This window comes from Loxodonta africana, chromosome 2 (genome assembly GCF_030014295.1).
Source record: "Loxodonta africana isolate mLoxAfr1 chromosome 2, mLoxAfr1.hap2, whole genome shotgun sequence".
Classification (NCBI taxonomy): domain Eukaryota; kingdom Metazoa; phylum Chordata; class Mammalia; order Proboscidea; family Elephantidae; genus Loxodonta; species Loxodonta africana.
In genome coordinates this window covers 164,965,364-164,985,125 of record NC_087343.1, presented here as the reverse complement: position 1 = coordinate 164,985,125, position 19,762 = coordinate 164,965,364, and the positions used below count along the sequence as shown (strand labels likewise).

The 19,762-nt window shown below is 55.1% G+C and overlaps 2 protein-coding genes across 2 annotated transcripts in view; both read left to right on the top strand.

Moving 5' to 3' along the window:
• Positions 1-317: 317 nt before the first annotated feature.
• Positions 318-7,423, top strand: ARSI (arylsulfatase family member I). Its single transcript, XM_003404601.4, has 2 exons — positions 318-1,191; positions 5,143-7,423. The coding sequence occupies exons 1-2, from the start codon at positions 875-877 to the stop codon at positions 6,545-6,547; spliced, it is 1,722 nt and encodes a 573-aa protein (XP_003404649.1). The 5' UTR covers positions 318-874; the 3' UTR covers positions 6,548-7,423.
• Positions 7,424-14,198: 6,775 nt separating this feature from the next.
• Positions 14,199-19,762, top strand: part of CAMK2A (calcium/calmodulin dependent protein kinase II alpha) — a 75,042-nt gene continuing 69,478 nt past the window's right edge. The window contains exon 1 of the mRNA XM_064278164.1: positions 14,199-14,499. Within this exon, the coding sequence (XP_064134234.1) occupies positions 14,438-14,499 (62 nt within the window). The 5' untranslated portion in view covers positions 14,199-14,437. The remainder of the gene's footprint in view (positions 14,500-19,762) is intronic.

Below are 19,762 nucleotides of genomic sequence, written 5' to 3'. Positions count from 1 at the left end.
GCTGTAATCTTTATGGGAGCAAATCGCCAGGTCTTTCTCCCGCTGAGCTGCTGGGTGGGTTAGCACTCGGGAATGCTAAAACTGCATAATCGAGGAATCTCTGACCCGGCTTTACCGGGGCAGTTCATCTAATTCCAAGCAGCGCCCCTCCCTCCTTCCCCATTCTCGGCCAGGGCGGGGACTGGAGCCAGCGGCCGAGAGGGCCTGGGCTTCCCGCCCGGGGGCGGAGCCGCCACTCGGCGTCCCGCCCTTCCACCTGGGCTCAGCCGGGCAGATGTTACAACTTTCTCGCATTCTCTCCCGCGGTGTCCCCCCACCATCTCACCCTAGACCCGCCCAACCCATGCCTCCCTCCCTTTCTCTGCTGGGGTCCTGCCCGCCTCCCTGAGGGAGTCCACCCTGTTTTAAGGACTCCGGGAGGGGCGAGAGGCCGGGCTGGGGGCCTGGAGGGTCGGGGGAGGAGAAAGGGAAAGCCGAGGCGAGAGAAATTAGGAGGCGGGAGAAATAGAGGGTTAAAAGGAAGAGGAGAGTCAGAGGATGGTGGAGAGCACTTTTTGGAAGCCGCCAAGCCGCGTCTCAGGCTGGCCCGGCTGAGCTGGGGCAAAAGGAACGAGAGGGGCGCAAGGCGGGCTTTTGGGCAGCGGGAGGCAGCTCGGCGGGGGCCTGACCTCCCCAGAGCGCCCCGCAGCGGCCGCGCAGATCCGGCCCCGCCGTCTGGCAGCCAGTCCGGGATCTGCCATTGAGCCGCCCCCCGGGGCACTGAGCGCTCTCGCAGCGTCCAAACCGGCCGGCCGGCGGGCAGGCGGGACGTGCGCCCTGGGCGCGCGAGGCGCTGAGGCCCTAGGAGCCCTGCCGCCGTGACGCGCGGACCAGTATGGCGATGCACGCCCTCACCGGCTTCTCGCTGGTCAGCCTGCTAGGCTTTGGCTACTTGTCCTGGGACTGGACCAAGCCCAGCCTGGTGGCCGACGGGCCCGGGGAGGTCAGCGAGCAGCCCTCTGCTGCTCCGCCCCAGCCTCCCCACATCATCTTCATTCTCACCGACGATCAGGGCTATCACGACGTGGGCTACCATGGCTCAGATATCGAGACCCCTACGCTGGACCGGCTGGCGGCTGAGGGCGTCAAACTGGAGAACTATTATATCCAGCCCATCTGCACGCCTTCGCGGAGCCAACTCCTCACCGGCAGGTAGGGATGGATAGCCGAGGTCACTGGCGCTGGGTGTCCAAGCCCCAACTAAGCCCAGTCCCTAGATTTCCCCTGCACCTACAACCCCGGTGCTGGGACCTGGGAAACCTGGGAAACCAAGGTCACTTCTGCCTCTAATTAAAAAAAAAAAGCCTCTAATTAGTAATTAGTAATTCCCTTGCCTTCCCTCTCTGGGCCTCAGTTTCCCTGCCAGTATGCTGAATGGGTTGGATTATCTTTGAGATCTTCCAGCTCTGATATTCTGGGACATTCACACTCCACAGGATGTGCAGAAGACATCTGGTCATCTCTTTGTTAGAGGAACATGGCAGTCTCTGAAGATCTGTGCTTGATTTTGACTGCTGCTGCTTCTATTTACAGACCCTGAGACCCTGGGCAATTTGCTTAACTTCTCTAAGCCTCAGTTTTCTTGTCTATAAAAGAGGGTGAAGAATAGTTTTTGGGGAGTGGTGAGGATAGACTGAGTTGTGCGTATTCTGCTTGGCTATCAGTAAACGACAGTGTCTATATCACTGGGTTGCTATGAGTCAGAATAAACTCCATGGCAACAGTTTTGTTTTGTTTTTTTTTTAAATCACTGGAAGGATTAAGGTCCCCAAACTGTTCAATGACAACATTGGAAGAAAACCAGGGAATTGATAGGTAGACGGGAAAGGCACACACAAGGTCTGTGTAGCCTTGGGCTGGTTACTTCACTTCTCTGAGCGTCTGCTTTTTCATCTGTGAAATCCTCCCAAGTTGGCTAGGAGCCATAAGGAGACGTGCTGCTTTCTTCGTACGGAGTCGTCCATTGGCGAGGCAGCAGTATTATGGAATTAAAGGAACAGGGAAACAGGAGATGGGGGTGTGGAAGGCAAACTCTGGCCACTTAGGAGAAAATCCTTTGGCGGGGCTGAAGCTAATCCTTCTTGGGTGGAGTCCAAGGCTCGCTTTCTCCCAACTTCCACCCAATAGCCACTAGTGTGATCTCAGAAACCAGAGCCTTATTCTCCCTGTTCCTGGATGAGAGAAACTGAAGCAGGAGTCAGGAAAGGCCCAACTCAATGCCTGTGCCCAACATCAGGTTTTCTAGGAGTTGAGGCTGACAGGCCAGGTGCTTACTTGATAAGAGTCCTGGAGCTGGAAGTCCATGGTGCATTTACTTCCTTGGATCTGGCACACAGTGTTTAGATAGAAAGATGGAGCAAGAGTGCAGGAGGAAGAGGAAGAAAGGGAGGGAGTGTGTGTGTGAAGACCAAGCATTGATGAATCCAGAAGAGGGAGGAGGACTCTGCATTCCCCAGGCGACACACACATTAGCATTTCTCTCCCAAGGGGTGACTTTTGGTTTAAGCCACAGAATGAGCAGAGCAGCCAGCGGGGGCAGCACTCCAGCTCTCTGATCTGTGAAGTTAGGTAAGCGTGGCCGGCAGCCGTTCTGCCCTCAGCCCCTGCAGCTGGCTCCATCTGACTGATGCTTATTGCTCTTATTAGTGGTTGTTAAAGCATCCAGTGGTGTTGGGGGAAGCTGGAGAGAGCCAAAGTTTCTCATATTACTCACTTGAAGACAGGCTTTGATGACGCTTAGCTGGCCTGCCTCACTATACAAATCAGTGTTCCATGCCCCACCCCTAGGAAGAGAGGCCTGGCTAGAACTCGGCGCTCTTGGGTGCTTCTCATGTCAAGCCCAATCGTTTATAAGCTTGACTGAGGCCTGGAGAGGCTGTATTACCAAGAGATTTTGTGCATGAGTTGGATGGACCTGGGTTCAAATCTCAGCTCCACTGCTCGCCACCCGTCGGACTTTGGACCACTTGCTGCAGTTTTGGGAGCCTCAGTTTCATTATCTAGAAAATCAGTTGCCATAGAGTTGATTCTGACTCCGGCTATAGAGTGGGGATAATAATATTCTTCTCTCTAGTCTTTTTATGAGGATTAAATGAGAAAATAAATGTGTGACACATAGTGTTAAAAACGGCAGTAGTAGCTGATAATAACTAGCATCAGTAATAGCTTTAGAAAGAGAAAACCAAAACAGAGAAACCCATCTCAGTGCCCCTGTTAAAGGTGTCCAACGTTGAGGTCTTGGCTTAACTTGGATGCCTGGGGGTGAGAAGAAAGGTGTGGGATTCTAACATACTTGTGAAGTTTCAGGCTTCTTATTTACTCTGGGACTTTTAAGACTTGAGTAAAGGCAAGACACCATGTGCAGATCACTCGGAGGCCTTGACCACAGGAGAGTGAGTGGGATATGAATGAGTAAACAAGGAAAGCAGGATTCTGCTAACCATTCCCTCCTGCCTCGGGGTGTTGGCCTGTGGGAAGACCTGGATCAAGGGGCCACATGAACTCATGGGAGCCAGTCTCATAAAACTCAGGAACTGGAAGGGCCTGAGAGATCTATTCCAATCAACTCACTTCCACACACAAGCAATCTGACACCCCTTGGAGGAAAAGAAGTGACTGCGTTTGCTGGCAAAGGGTCTCTGTTTGGACTTTGCTTGGACTTAGGTTCAATTCCTGGCTCTGCCGCTGATCACTGAGTGACCTTGGGCAAGGCCCTTCCCCTCCTCTGGACCTCAGTTTCTTGACAGAATGACAATGACTTGTGTCCCTTCTGTCTCTAAAACCCTCTGAGCATCATTCTTCATGCATTCATACCATAAGTAATTGGATGCCCTTTAAACTTCAATTGAGTGCTGGAAATACAAGTTTGAGTAAGGAATAGTTCCATTATATATGATTGGTCCCAGGACCCACATACAACTGAATATAATTCTATGGCCAAGTAGAACAATGATGTCGTTGTTGTGTGCCATCGAGTAGAATCCAATTCAGAGCAACCCTATAGGACAGAGTAGAACTGCCTCATAGGATCTCCTAGGCTGTAATCTTTAATGGGAGCAAATTGCCAGATCTTTTCTCCCATGGAGCTGCTGGTGGGTTTGAACCTCCAACCTTGTGGTTAGCAGCTAAGCACTTAACCATTGTGCCACCAGGGCTCATTTAGGACAATGATAAACCAAAAACCTGTTGCCATCTAGTCGATTTGAACTCATAGCAACTTTATTGGACAGAGTAGAACTCCCCCATAGGGTTTCCAAGGCTGTGATCTTTACAGAAGCAGACTGCCACATCTTTCTCTGGCTGGTGGATTCGACACCAAGCGCTTTAACCACTGTGCCACCAGGGCTCCTTTAGAACGATGATGGTGAGTACTAAATGCTGGGGGAACTCAGAATCAAAAGCAATTCCTTCCTTAGGAGGATTGTGAGAGACTTCACGTTGGGGTAACATTTGGACTGGGGTTTGAAGAGTTAATAGGAGTTTGCCTGGGAGAGGAGCAGGATTTGCTCCAGACTCCATAGTAAGTTAGTGGCGTGGAGCTTAGGGACTCTGAGGTCAGGAGTCAGACTGCCTAGGATACAAATCCCAACTCCAACTACCAGCCATGTAAATTCCTGGGCAAGTGATATAATTTACCAAGACTCAGTTTTCCAGTTTGGGAACTGGGAATGATAATGATGTATACCTCCTAGGCTATGGTGAGTATTTAGTGAGATAATCCATGTAAAGGGCTCAGCACTATGTTTAGCACACAGTGAGTGCTCGGTGTTAGTTGTTATTATTATTGTTATTGCTATTGTTGGGTTCAGCTCTTAACTCCCCAGCTTTGTAGCTGTGTGTGATCGTATGCTAATGGCTTAACCATTCTGAGCTTCAATCTCTGCATCTGCAAACTAGGAATGATAATAACATCAGCTTCAATTAATTTCGAACGTTCAATGAGATAGCACATGCAAAGCGCTTAGCACGTTAGGTAATTCATGGTGGTCACTGTTATGCCTTTTGCTGGTAGTGCTGGAATCAGAGCCCACATCCAAGTGGGTATTGGGAGGGTGTGGTCTGTCGCTCACCTGTACCTTCTATGCCTTCCACTCTCCCTGCCAGGTACCAGATCCACACAGGACTCCAGCATTCCATCATCCGCCCACGGCAGCCTAACTGCCTGCCCCTGGACCAGGTGACGCTGCCCCAGAAGCTGCAGGAGGCAGGTTACTCCACCCACATGGTGGGCAAGTGGCACCTGGGCTTCTACAGAAAGGAGTGTCTGCCCACCCGCCGGGGCTTTGACACCTTCCTGGGCTCGCTCACAGGCAATGTGGACTACTACACCTACGACAACTGTGATGGCCCAGGGGTGTGCGGCTTTGACCTGCATGAGGGCGAGAGTGTGGCCTGGGGGCTCAGTGGTCAGTACTCCACTCTGCTGTATGCCCAGCGCGCCAGCCACATCCTGGCCAGCCACAGCCCCCGGAGGCCCCTCTTCCTCTACGTGGCCTTCCAGGCGGTACACACACCCCTGCAGTCCCCACGTGAGTACCTGTACCGCTACCGTACCATGGGCAACGTGGCCCGGCGGAAGTATGCAGCCATGGTGACCTGCATGGACGAGGCTGTGCGCAACATCACCTGGGCCCTCAAGAGGTATGGCTTCTACAACAACAGCATCATCATCTTCTCCAGCGATAATGGTGGCCAGACTTTCTCAGGGGGCAGCAACTGGCCGCTCCGAGGACGCAAGGGCACTTACTGGGAAGGTGGTGTGCGGGGCCTTGGCTTCGTCCACAGCCCCCTGCTCAAGCGAAAGCGAAGGACAAGCCGGGCACTGGTGCACATCACTGACTGGTACCCAACCCTAGTGGGTCTGGCAGGTGGCACTGCCTCAGCGGCTGATGGGCTGGATGGCTATGATGTGTGGCCAGCCATCAGTGAGGGCCGGGCCTCGCCGCGCACAGAGATCCTGCACAACATTGATCCCCTCTACAACCACGCTCGGCACGGCTCGCTGGAGGGCGGCTTTGGCATCTGGAATACAGCTGTGCAGGCCGCCATCCGCGTGGGCGAGTGGAAGCTGCTGACGGGAGACCCTGGCTATGGGGACTGGATCCCACCGCAGACGCTGGCTGCCTTCCCTGGCAGTTGGTGGAACCTGGAGCGGATGGCCAGTGCCCGCCAGGCCGTGTGGCTCTTCAACATCAGTGCCGACCCCTATGAGCGGGAGGACCTCGCTGGCCAGCGGCCTGATGTGGTCCGTGCCCTGTTGGCCCGCCTGGCATACTATAACCGCACAGCCATCCCAGTGCGCTACCCGGCAGAGAATCCCCGGGCCCACCCTGACTTTAATGGGGGTGCTTGGGGCCCCTGGGCCAGTGATGAGGAAGAAGAGGGAGAAGAAGAGGAAGGCAGGGCTCGGGGCTTCCCCCGGGGTCGCCGCAAGAAAAAATGCAAGATTTGCAAGCTGCGATCCTTTTTCCGAAAACTCAACACCAGGCTCATGTCCCAACGGATCTGATTGGGGGAACAGGGGTCTCAGTCACCCTAGATGTACTTCCCCACTCAAGCCTGGTCCTGTTTCTTCTCAGGGAGGAGCCTGAGGTCAAGCCTGCTCTGCCCAGGGAATAAAGCCCCTTGGTTGAACAAGGTGGAGAGCTCAGCTGGCTCCGTGGTAGAGAGGAAAATAAACCAGACTGGGTTGCCTGGGTTCCAGTCCTGCTTTTCTACTGACATGCTCTGAGACCTTGGGTGGCCTGTTCAAGCTCCCTGGGCCTCAGTTTCCTCACCTGTAAGATGGGCTGTAATGACTTTGTGACTCTACGGTGGTGGACCTGGTGCTCAGGGCCGTGATAGAGTTCCTGCCTGACCCTACCTCCTCCTGGCTCATTTAAGGCCTCGCCCTTGAACTTTGAATTCTGTGGTGCTGCTTGGGTGAGGGGCCACTTGGAGGCAACTCCAGGCCTGGGGAGGGGGTGATGTGAAGAGACCCTAGCCGAGGAATGAGCAATCTGGTGGCTCTCTGAAGGGTTCTGTTGAGTGCTGAGGGTGGAGGTGCAGGGATCAGGGGGAAGGTGACCTTTTTGGGTCTTCGCATGGCCAGGGCCAGTCCCGGGGCCAGACTGATCCTTCCTGCCCCCAGAACCCAGAGGAACTGTTAGCCACTGCAGGGCCAAGGATGGTCGAAACAGCTGGGAAGCTGGGAAACGAGCCCCTGAATGAACAATCAGGACCCCAAGCTCTCCTTGGACAGTGGGCACAGCCCTCCCCTCTATTTCTCTATCTGCGAACGGGGGTGCCAGCCCTGGCTCTGCCTACCTCACTGGGCTGTTGAGGACTGGCTGAGGGAATGGCCGTGAAGGAGCCTGTGAACTTGATTAAAATGCCAGAACATGAACTGAGGGTGCCGTTGTGTCTGTGGGCACTGGTGGGCGTGTGCATGTGCGTGCTGGGGGCTGGAGTGAGCTCTTGGCCTGGCCAAATGAGTGGGAGAGGGATGGGTAGCCTGGCTAGGAGGCAGGCCAGATGGGTTCTAGTCCGTTCCTGCCATAGACAGGTGCCTGCTGGCTACCTTGGGACATAGGCAAGCAGGCCTGACAGTGCCAGGAGGACAGAGCAGGAGAGCAGAGCAGGGAAAGGAAGGAGCTCTGTTCTGGGAGTCAGGAGTTCTGGATTGTGTTCCTGACTCTGCCTCTGACTTGTGCAACTGTGAGAGGGCAGCTGTGTGACCTCAGAGAGATCCCTGGCCCTCTCTGGGCCTCAACGTCCACCTGGGTACAGTGAATGATCTGAAAGTTCTTCCCACCTGGCCAGCCTGGACACCCTGGTGTGTGTGTGTGTGCGCGTGCCCAGGCTGAGTGGTGGGGAGGAGGGGTGTGGGGGTTAAAAGCCAGCCTGCTGCATAGCCGTGCCTGCACCCCGCACAGTGCGTTCTGCAGATCTCCCTTCAGGTTCCAGTCGATGCAGCGTGTGTAGGCGAAAGCCCTGCTGTGAATTTTGAAAATAGTTATTTTTGTCGTTGGCAAAGGAGGCCCGTTAGGACTCATCAGCTTGTGGATGAGTGGGATGGGTGGGGTGGGGTGGGGCGGGGCAGTGGGGTGGGTGGCGGGCTTGGGTTTTGGTTACAGAGCTGCATCCTGGCTGCAGAGGGAGCTGAGCCCTGCAGTGAGGGTCCGGCCTGGGGTGCAGGATGGAGGCAACCCTCTGTGTCCCAGAGCCCTTCTTCCTCGTCCTGCTCTTTTCGCTTCTTATTACCTCCCCAACCTGAAACTTTTCTCTGACTGACTCCAGGATGTTGCTCCTCAAACCGTGGTGGGGCGGAGTCCAGGACTGGCTGAGATCTCTGGATTCCAGCAACCCCCAGTGTTTCTGTCTGCGCATGAGGGAGGCTTTGAAGAATTGGCCCATTGGGACATTGTCCCAGGCCCAGTGTACCCCAGGGGACAGGCTGTTCATAGTCTGTCCATTACCCAGGATACTCTAGCTTTGCTGGGTGCTGGTCCCAGCTGTGTGGATGGAACCCTTCCAGTGTGGCAAGGCTCCAGGGCTCTCTTGTGGCTCTGGCCTTGTGTGAGTGTGCAGGCCTTCTCTGCACCTGCTCAGAGTTGACCCTGCCCGAGATGGCCTGGCCCAGCCGCCAGTTCCAGCTCCAGCTCCAGCTTCTCTTCCTGGGGCCCCTGACCTTTGAGGTCACAAGTGCAGGATCATAGAAGGCCCTTTCTACTCCCCACCACCAGGCATCAAGGCCTACTCCCTGAGACCAACCTCGCCCCAAACCAAGAGAGCCCAGCTGGGGAGGGAGGCTGGCACCTGCTGGAAGGAAGGAGGCTCGGCCTAGGTCTCAGTTCAATTTCAATCCCAGCTCAGAGCTTGCCTAGCTCAGAGCCCATCTATTCGGGACTCACACATTGCTGTAGCCAATCAATCTGTAGCCAAAACCCAGTCCAGAGCTCAGTATCTCCAAACCTGCTAACAGGAGGGAGCTGGTAGGTGGCCAGGGCCTGAGATTAGTGGGGGGTCTTGCAACAAGGGGAGAGTAGGACTCAGGCATTTTGATGAGAAATGCAGCCTGCTGGGGTGTCTGCTCTGCCTGGAAATCAGCCTGGCTCCCAGCTCCTCCCCTCCTGCCTCCTGTAGCTCCCTGAGATCCCCCAGCCAAGGATCCTCAGTCTGGACTCTGTGCCCCTGTGCCAGGCAGATGCTTGTATCACTCAGACCTCTGTGGTGAGGAGGGCTGGGACTGAGGGCAAACCAGAGGAAGCCCTGGCCCCTTGGGTCACAGATCTGGGAGGTAGAGCCCAGAGATGCCTGGTGGGGCCCCCTGCTTCCCCATTGGCTGGACCAGTCCCAGATGGCAGGAGATCTGCCAGCCAGAGGGACTAGAGTTAGGAGGCAGCCCTGTCCAAGCTGGGCCTGCCTATGGATTCCTGGGCTCTGATGACCAGTCCCCTAGGAAGTGGAGAGTACCCAGACTCAGCTGGAGGAGCAGGGCTCTGAGCCCCACCCAAGGCCTTGGCACCATTTCCACCCCTTGCGTGGGGCCTGCTGGCTCCCTTGGGAAATTGACAAGCAGGCCTATTAGTACCAGGAGAGGTTAGGCAGAGCTGGGTAGGGAAGGAGCGCTGTTCTGGGAGTTGGGAGTTCCTGACTGTCATCCTGACTCTGCTTCTGACTTGTGCAACTGCAGGAGGATCAGGTCTCCTCTCTGGGCCTTGCTACTCTGTCTGTTAGGGGTGTGGGCTCCCTAAGGGCCCTCCCCATGCTAATGGAGGCCAAATAACACAGGGTGGGGAGTGGAGTCACAGAGACCTGCACGTGAGCCCCAACTAGATAGCCTTGGTTGAGTAAGTCACGTCACATCTCTGCAAAATGGGCAAGAATCGTATCCATCTCAATGGGTGTTTGTCGTGAAATTTAAATAGTGCAATATGTAAAGTGCTTAGCACAGGGACTGGCTCTCCAATGAGAATAACTCTTTTTCATGTCCTTGGAGGCAGTGAACAAACATTTTGTTCCCGTGTTTCTCAGGAAGATGTGGAGGCTCCAACAGGGAAAAGACCTGCCATAGGGCTCAAAGCCAACGGCAGTACTTGAACTCAAGTCCTCTTGCTGCAAATCACGCCATGCAGCCCTCAGCCTCCAGCAGCTGTTGTCTCTGTCCCTTGGCTCCCTGCAAGGGCATGCGTTCCCTGGGGGACACATGGGGGCACAGTGATGCTCCATACTGCTGGCTGCTCCCTGCTGCTGGCTGCTCCCTGACCCCTGACCCCTGACTTCCTGCCCTCCCTTCTGAAGGCAGGCCTGGCTACTTGCTGTGAGTCATCAATCACATCGTCCTCCACTCAGACCCTCTGCAGGATCCTGTCTCCTGGCCCACTTTCCACCGATTCTGCCCCACACCCGCTGCCCTTAGTGGGACAGGTCCTGTGGGGACCCTTTGGACTGTACACTTTCTGTGGTGTCTGCCTAGCCCTGGAGGACCCTGGGCACTTGGGCACGTGCATGTGAGCACGTGTGTGCATGAGAGCACGTGTATGGGGGCCGGAAGTGGGATTTGAGTCTACTGTCCCAGTGCCACCAGGGCTGAGGACACCCACCCATCCCTGTGTGGCCTGGGTACTCGCCTGACCCCCTTTTGTCCCCATCTACATGGAGTACGGCCTGTATTCACGTGCCGGCCCCTGTGCTGGTGTGTCAGAGCTGTGCTCAGTGGCCTCCAGGACTCCCACCCCTGGCCACAGACCCGTGGCATGCAGGCCTGCTCTAGAGCACCACACACGTGTTCCAGATGGGGCACATGTGCCGGCCTGCCTGCCTGCCTGCGATGGCCCCAGGGAGCAGTGAGTCTGGCAGGAGCAATCCTCCTGATGCAATCATCCACTCATTTTCTCAGCACCACGGAGACAAGGCTGGCTCCTTGCTGCCCACCACCGCCGGGTACAGCTGCCAGTCCTTCGGGTACAGGGGACACAGGGAATTATCAGCTGCTTTTTTTTTTATACTCAGTAGTGGCAGTGTGATGGGCCAGTGACAGCTACCCTGCCCCATGCTTCAGCAGTGCCTACACCCCCGAGATGAGTTCTCCAGAAGTGTGTGTGTGTATATGTGTGTGCTGTGTGTGTGCATGAGAGAGTTGCCAGGGAGGCCCCTTCCTCCCTCCCCCCCACCCTCTTCTCTGGCCATCTCTTCCCCCTCAGTATTCTGCAGCCTGGGGCCTGCTCAGCCCCCAAGACAGGTGCACAGGGTCCAGGCCACCACAGGGAGCGAGAGAAAAGTGACAGGGACAGAGAGAAAGAGGAAGCAAGATAGAAAGAAGAAAAGAAGTAACAAGGAATAAGAAAGATAGGGAGAACTGAGAAGGAAGGATGCAAGGGATGGGTGGAGGAAAAATGATGAGAGAGAAAAAAGCAGAGAGAAGAAAGGAGAGTTGAAACAGAAGAGAGATGAAAGTAGGAAAGGATGGACAAACAAGGTGACAGGGTGGGTGGGGCTGAGGTGCAGCCTCATAGGCCACCTCTTGTGTACTCCATTTCATTAGTGCCTATGGTGCGGCAGGAAGGTGAATGGGGTTGTACTGAGGCCAGGAGGACAATCACCTCCTTTGTTCAGAACATTATACTTCATTAATAGGGCCTCACAGCACATTTGCTTTTATTTGTTTTTTTTTAAGCAGCATTATCATTCTGCTGGGACCTGATGATCTGGAGGTCCTGTGGCCTCCTCTCCTCCCAGGCCCTGTGCTTTGTTCTATAGGGATTGCTGCAAAACAGGCCTAGAAGACAGGATACCCAAACCATCAGCTAAATTCCAGTGGAGGCTCAGAGAACAGGGCTCCAGGACTTGAAGATGGTGATGTGCTCTTCCATGATTCAGAGAGAGGGGTGTGATGGGAAGGCATGTTTGAGTCTCGATAATGATAGTTTCCCATTTATTGAGCATTCACAGTGTAACAGTCACTGTGCCATGTTTCACTGAATCCATAGAACAGCTCTGGAGGGAGGGGATATCAGTCACCCTATTTTACAGATGAAGAAACTGAGGTACAGAGAAGTTAGCATACCTATCGAAAAATTGCATGACTCATACCCTGGCCTGAAACCCACCCCTGCTCTAACCACTCTACAACACTGCCTCTCCCCTGGGCAATGACGAGGTGGTCTCAGTGGCCACTAAGGGCTGTTTCAGGGCTTTCTTGTGTGCAAGCCATTCACTCTTGGGTGTAGGCTCCAGGGTCTGGGGCACGGCCGGATGGCGCCCAGCCCTTCTTCCCCCACTTCCCCACCTGTGCCTCCAGCCCTGCCATGGTGTTCTTGCCCTGCTGCTGCCCACCGGCTGTGCAGCCCCCGAGTGCAGGCCTCTCCTCTCTGCCTCTGAATTGCGACGTTGGCGGCAGAAGCGGGAAGTATATTGAGCACAGAAACAAAACCGAGAGGTTTTTCCTTTTTCTGGAGGTGGTAATGGTGCAATTAGTGGCTAAGCCATTACCCGCCCCCCTTGCTCGCCTCTCCTCCTTCCCCTCTGCCTCCCTCCCTTTTCTCTCATGGGAAGAGGTGGCTGAATTGCAGAGCTCACCCCATCATTCCCCCCATCCCGACTCTCAGGAAGAGGGGCAGAAATAGTGGGTACCCAGCTGTGTCCAGGGGACCCTGGGCCTAGGGTAGTGAGCTGGGGTTGATGATGTGTCCAGAAAGTGAGGTGACTAGGAAGGGAGTGTGAAGGTCTGGAGGGGTGGCCTAGAAACCCAGAAGGTTTGAATCTCTGTGTCCCATCCTACCCCTCGACCCGTACTCCCTGAGGGCAAATGCTGACAGGATGCCTCAGCCCTCCGAGCTGTGAAGTGAGCTAAGGTACCCTTTGTCCTGAGTGAAGGGGGTGGGTATGAAAGGTCTGAGACTCTAAGTCTGACCTGGAGTTTTGGGAGTAGTCATGATCCCCTTTTAGACCTGCCTTTCCCTCTCCTAGAAACTAAAAAGAGGCCTCATGGGTACATACTTCCCAAAGGCCTTTCAGCTTCCTCCACTTCACAGCCTTCCTCTGCAGTGGCAGTTTTGTTCCTCTGCCTGTCGAAAAGGAGCTGGAGGCTCAGAAAGGGTCAGTGACTTGCCCAGGGTCACACAGCTAATAAATGTCAGTACTGGAGCTTGAACTCAGATCCTTAAATTCCAGTCCCTTTCATTCTTAACCCCCTGGGTCTGGGAGTGCAATCTTGGGGCCGTAGCTATGGCTGCTGCCCTAAAGAGTTGAAGTTGGCAAGGAAGGTACCCACAAAATCTGGGAATGATTTCAGGGCAGGTCCATGTCCACTGGCCCAGCCCCTGGTATGCCAGGCCGTGCTCCCCTCCCCGCCGCTGCCTCCCGCCGCTTTTACCTTGACTTGAAGTACAAGCAGAAACTGGGACACAAGCCCCAGGAGACTAGATCTCCATGGTTCTTTTGGGGGCATGGGATGGGGGAGAGGTTACGGGAGAGGCCTCAGGAGGGGACAACTGTCACAGCAATGTGGGGTGGGGTAGCAGGCAACCAGGGCTCTTCCCTCCAGAATCTTGGTGTCTCCTTTGCACTTCTCCCCCAATCTAGAGTGCCAGCATGATGGGCAAGGTGGTAGAAGAGCAGAGAGAAAGAGTGAAATAGGAAAGACAGAGGCAGAGCAAAAAAAAAAAAAAAATGCAGAGAGGAACGGAAAGACGGTTACAGAGACTACAGTGATCCACAGAGAGACAGAGGCATCCCGATGAATTAACCATCGTTTCCCTGTAAACCTCAGAACCTAGCTGTTGCCAGGGCAACGGGGCAATACCTGTCTCTCCAGCAGGGATGAAATTGCCAGGGTAACTGCATCCTGTCTTTCCCGGGGACCATCCCAGAATGTGGCACCCACCGGCCGTTGCCATGACAACTGCTTTTTTGCCCCACTTAATCCCATCCAGTCTGCTACAAGGGCCCCACAGTTGGGGGCTGGGGAGGTGGAAAGAGAGACGATCACTTGTGGACTAAGTTTGTTCTCTGTTCCTCCCCCCACCCTTCCCCTGGCCGATCACCCTCGGGGGTACTGGGTCCGCCTGCCCCCGGGCCCACACAGGCCTGCAGTATTGCACGCGGTAGGGCCAGGGCGATCAGGGAGCAGGTTTCACAGTGGAAGGCAGGCAGGTGTTGGGGAGGCAGTTACCGGGGCAACGGGAACAGGGCGTTTCGGAGGGGGTTGCCATGGGGACCTGGATGCTGACGAAGGCTCGCGAGGCTGCATGCAGCCACAGTGCCCTGCTCAGAAGCCCCGGGCTCGTCAGTCAAGCCCGTTCTCAGTTCGCACTCGGCAGCACGGGCAGGCGAGTGGCTCCCAGTTCCGGAAGCAGAGCGGCAGTGCTTCAGTCCTGGTTGCCTGGCCCCGAACCTCGCCTGCCCGCCCAGCACCAGGATGGCCACCATCACCTGCACCCGATTCACGGAAGAGTACCAGCTCTTCGAGGAACTGGGAAAGTGAGTTGCGCCTCCAGGAGTCCTGGAGGGCGCAGGGGGTCAGGGCCGCGGGAGGGGAGCGCGTGCCTGCAGTGCCCGGTGCACGTGCATGCCTGCGCTCTGGCACTTGCATGTGCATAGAGTGCCCAGAGCCGGCGCAGGCACGTTTGCGGGTGAACAGATGTGCCAAGGCCAGCCAGGCGGTTGTGTGTGCCGGCGTGAGGGGTTGACATGCATGCGGGTGCATATAACCTACAAGTACTTGTGACCTGGGCACGCACAGACTCTTAGAAACTCAGAGTTGAAAGGGTTTTACCAGTCAACTGCATCCAAAGCTGGAATCCCTTCTCCCGTTTCTCTTGAAGTAGCCATCTGGCCTCAACTTGGATACCTCCAGTGACAGAAAGTTCACCACCTCCCAGGTAGTGCTTCCTGACTTCACACCTGCACTGACTGTGCAGAGTGACCAACCTCTCCCTGTAAGCACCTTCTCTCCCTCCCTCCCTTCCCACCCTTTAGAAGTGAGGGCACGGGTACAGCAGGGGTTAATATTTGAGTGACTGGCCAGGTTTCCCTAGTGGTGGGAGCAGTGGCGGGGGGAGGGGGACCATCAGGCAAATTAGAGAGCCACCGCTGTTGTAGGGGGCTAGTGGTACAAAGGTAGAATCATTTCTGGTCCCTTGGCAAAGTTGCCAGCCCTGGAGCTGAGGACTGGTGGTAGAGAGAAGGGTGGGAGGACCAGGACAGAAGGAAACCCCTTGGGGTAGCCCAGTAGGCTGTGGAGTGTCAGGGAAGGGATCCTGGATGCCCTAGCTAGTTTTGTGGAGGTTCCTGGGATGGATCAACGGCTGGGGTGCAGTTTAGAGGAGGAGTTTGCCCTGTGGGCAAAGGAGCTCCAATGCTCTGGTTGGTTCCTGCTGTAGCAGCAGGTGTGCAGGAGAGAGGGACCTTGTCAGCAGGTGTGTGCTGGTGTAAACTCTACAGCATGTGTTTTGAGGGGGGTCGATGTGTGGTGTTGTGTAAGGACTGGCTGTGGGGTGTAATTGAGTGCACTGAGAGGGTGTGCAAGTGTTTGTGCATGGGCACCAGTAGAAGGTGCTAGTGCGTGCTTCATGTCTAAGACCTGGAAACGCAAGTGTGTCCTGCCCGGGTATGTGTACACATGTCACAAGGGGTGCCATTGGCTGGTTTGCATGGAGCGAAAGTGTGAACACGCATCACTGTGTGTGCACATGGATGGCAGGTTGGGGAGGTGTGCATGTCAGTAGGTAAATGTGTGTGAGGTCTGGTGGTATGCAAATATATATCTGTGTAAGGGTGTGCATGTCTGTGTGGATGTGAGGCTTGGGCACAGTTGTGTTCCTGTCAGGAATGGACATGCGTGTGTGTGCATGTAAGGACTGGTGTGCACACACAGGAAGGCATACGTGTATGTGTGTGTGTGCACGCACTTGCATGCACATGTATGAGGCCTGGGACCACAGGCTTGTGTGGGAGTGTGGGTGTTGTGGGCATGTGTGAGCTCATGCTGGGTGTCTGCATATGTGTGGGAGGTGGGTCTGTGGCTGTGTACAAGTAGGCTGCCTGCACACACACACACACACACGCATACACACACACAGTACCCTGACACCTACAAGGTCCCTCATGTGGACACACACCCGTGTGCAGATGTCTGTTCCCTCATGTCTGCAGACTTCCGGCCTTTCTGAGTATGTTTTTATGCTGGGGAGGGGTAGACAGGAACAAAGTGTTTAGGGCTGCTTTGGAGGACTGAGGCTGCTCCCTGAACCATAGGCCAGGTCAGGGACCCCTTCTTCAGCTGCTTTTCAATACCCACATGGAACCCAAGAATTCCCTGGTTAACCAGGAGCTCCTTTCTTGGGTACAGCCAAGTCTTGGCTCCAGCAGGACTGCGTCACACAGACAGTGAAATGGAGTTGAGATGTGACTCAGGCGCTCCAAGTGAAAAGAAAAGTAATGTTTTGCCCCAAGAGGAGAGGGATATCATTGAAGACAGGGTTCTGTGGGGGCGACACGGCAGGGAAGATGCCCTGTGAGCCTTCTCAGCCCCACTACCTGTCTGGGCTCCTTGAGGGACCCAGGCAAGGGCAGAATTCCAGGGGACAGGGAGCCCCGGCGTGGCCCTGGCAGGAAAACCAAGGACGGCAGGCGTGGCCGGGCCTTGTCTAATCAATTGCAGATCTCGTCCTTCCAGAACAATCTGTGCTCTTAACTGTTTTTAGGTCACATATTCCTCCAAGAATCCAACAAAAGTCTAAGTCCATGTTCCCCAGGAAAATGCACAAGCCTCCAAATACTGTATGCAATGCCAGGAGCTTGCAGGACACCGAGAAGGCTGTTAAGGATGCATACACTGGAGAAAAGGGGATGTGGGTGGCCAGGCTCCACGCCTCTCGTTGTTCGGGTTTAAAAGGCCAGGGCACATCACTGATGAGGCCATGGACTCCTGCTCTGCACAACAGCTTCAGTCCAAGCATCCAGGGTGGCAGTTAGGGGCAGAAATCCAGCATGGCGTGAGGGACACCGGCTCTGAAGCCAGGCTTCGAGTTCATCTTAATGAGCCATAAACTCTGAGACATTGGGCAGACCACACATTTCTCTGACCCTCAGTTTCCCTACAGCTGTAATCTGGAGCAAATAAAGGGTCGCGTGTGAGGATTAAATGAGATGATGCATGTGAAAACGTAGCGTCAGGCCTGGCAGACAGAGGGACTTCACTAAAGGACCACTGCTGGGGTGATGGTGGCTGTCCTCAAAGGCTAGGCAGCACTGAAGAGGGAAGATGGGGCCTGCCTGATGTTTACCTTTTATCTGCAGCTTGCCCAGCTTGGGAGAGGGAGGCTGACCAAACCCTGTCCACCTGGGCTGGCAGGGTTGCCTGGCTCCTGTTCTGTGGCATATGATGAAGATGCCTATAGGGTCCTATCCTTCCACGGATGGTCCATAGTCCCTACCAGCCAGGCCATTGCAGTTACCACCCAGAAGCTGTTTTAGAAGCCCACTTCAGATGGCTGGCAGGTGACTGGCAGAGGCGGCTGGGTTGGCCCTAAAACGGGGCACGGGAGCCTTTAGACCTTCTTCAGCAGGCCCCCTGCTCAGCTGCAGAGGAGGGGCAATGCCTCTCAGGGGATTCTTGGCCCCCTGCCCAGCAAGTCCTGGCCCTGTGACTTCAGGCCCTCAAGGAGCCCAGGGTAGGCTATGGATGTAAGAGGAGCTCTCCTTCTCCTCCCCCAGGCGGGCATCCAGGTGGTGGGTATGGGCGAGAGTCAGGGCCCTGGGCAGGGGGCTCATGGGGCCTCTAGGTGCTACTAAATTAAAGGTAAAAGAACTGCCAGTCCCACTGAGATGTATGAATTCAAATACACCAGGAATTTGATTTCAGATTCCAGGTGCCCTAGAGAGTTAGGGTTTGGGGCACTGGTGGGTCAGTGGTAGAATGCTGCCTTCTGTGTGGGAGACACTGGTTTGGTTCCCAGCCAGTGTACCTCATGCATAGCCACCCCTTGCCTGTCAGCAGAGGCTTATGTGTTGCTATGAGGCTGAGCTTCAGAGAAGTTTCCAAACTAAAACAGACCAGGAAGAAAGGTCTGGCAGTCTACTTCCGAAAATCAGCCCGCGAAAACCCTATGGAGCACAATGGTTTGATCCACAACCAATCATGGGGTTGGTGTAATACCGGGCAATGTTTTGTTCTGTGTTCTTGAGGTCGCCATGGGTTGGGCCAACTTGAAGGCGGGTAATAACAACAAAAACAGGAACAAGCAGGTTAGGGTGGAGCTGTCTCCTGGGACTCAGAGACTAGCTCACTCCTTCCTCACTTGATTCTTATCCTCCTCCCTCCTAGGGAATGGGAGGGGAACCCAACCCTAGGAGCCCTATTCGGTGACAGCTGCAGTGCCACCAGCTCCAGGGGTCAGGATGGGCCTGGGCACCAGGCAGAGCTCCCAGCCCAGAGCCGGCCTTCTCTGAAGTGTGGGATCTCTGAGAAAGGCAGGCATGCTGGTGGGGGACAGGGGAGGTGCCGGAGGGCCCAGGGAAAAGGGTCAGGGGCAAGAAGGTGGAGGAGGAGGCCTCCTCCAGCCTTCAACTCTCTCTGGGCTTTGGATCCCACCCCAGGGGCGGTCAGGGAGGCAGAGAATCAGCCTGCAGCCTGTGTAATCACTGGCACCTTAAAGGAAGAGCCTCAGAAGAAGGTTTTACTTGAGAGGAGGGAGAGAGCCTGGAGAGAGCACAGCCCACTATTTTTTCTCTAGAAACAGGGTTCTGAAATTGGCTCGAAGGCGGGGCAGGGTTCTGAAATTGGCTCGAAGGCGGGGCTCGGGCTGGGGGAAGGGGTGTCAGGGGCCTGGTTGGTCCAGAGGTTGACAGAGGGAGCAGAGACAGTTGGCTCCTTCAAGGATGCCCTCTCCCTGAGCCCCGTGCCCCCCTTACCTCCACAGCTCTGCATCAGGCTGGACTGGGTGATTAGCGAGGGCTCTGGGCCCAGAGGCATTCCCTGTTCTGGGGGTAGAGGGTCCTGGGTGCTTAGGACCCAAGCCTAACCATCTGTAAAATGGGTTTAACCATCCGGGCCCTCCCTGGCAGAGCTGTTAGGAGGATAGGGCAATGTCATCTTGGAGAGAGAGAACACTTGGGGGTAACTGCACCCCCCAAAGCCCAGTGATGAGTGTTTATTCCGTTTCTAATAACCTCTCACAACCACCTGGCACTCTGGGGCCTGCGAGGCACTTTGCTACCCATTAATGCACCTCTTGGGGAGACAAGCAGGGCTTACTCACCCATCTTGCTGCTGAAACTGAGGCTTGGAGAGGTGGAGGGCCCAGCTCAGGGGATGGTGGCACTTAGATTCGGGTCCAAGCCTCCAGGTCCCGCAGTGTATAGGGGAAGGCATTGTTTGGAAGATCCAGCACTCCTGGAGCTGTACCCGGGGAACATCTCTCTTGCTCACTTCGAAGGCAGACGGGCAGGCGCCTTGTGGCTGGGGTATTCTGAGCTGAGTTTCTTTTCCAATCGTGATTTTGGCTCTAATTAACTGGGCCACTCTGGGTGTTCTTTGTGTGCCTCAACTTTACATCTGTAAAATGGGGACCATGTATTTTTGTGGATGCTTGAAATGCCTCATTAGAGTTGCTGCCCTTTCTAGCCTCCCTCTGTGGAAGGCACACATGGGCAATTATAGACCCCAGAACATGAGAACTGGAAGGCCCAGGGAGACTGTACTCATTGCATAGATGGCAGAAACAATGCCCAGAGAGAAGTG

Bases quoted from the DNA above. Each gene is read 5' to 3' on its own strand.
- ARSI (XM_003404601.4), top strand. From the start codon at position 875: ATGGCGATGCACGCCCTCACCGGCTTCTCGCTGGTCAGCCTGCTAGGC. The intron at 1,192-5,142 runs GTAGGGATGGAT...TCTCCCTGCCAG, and splicing joins AGCCAACTCCTCACCGGCAG to GTACCAGATCCACACAGGAC.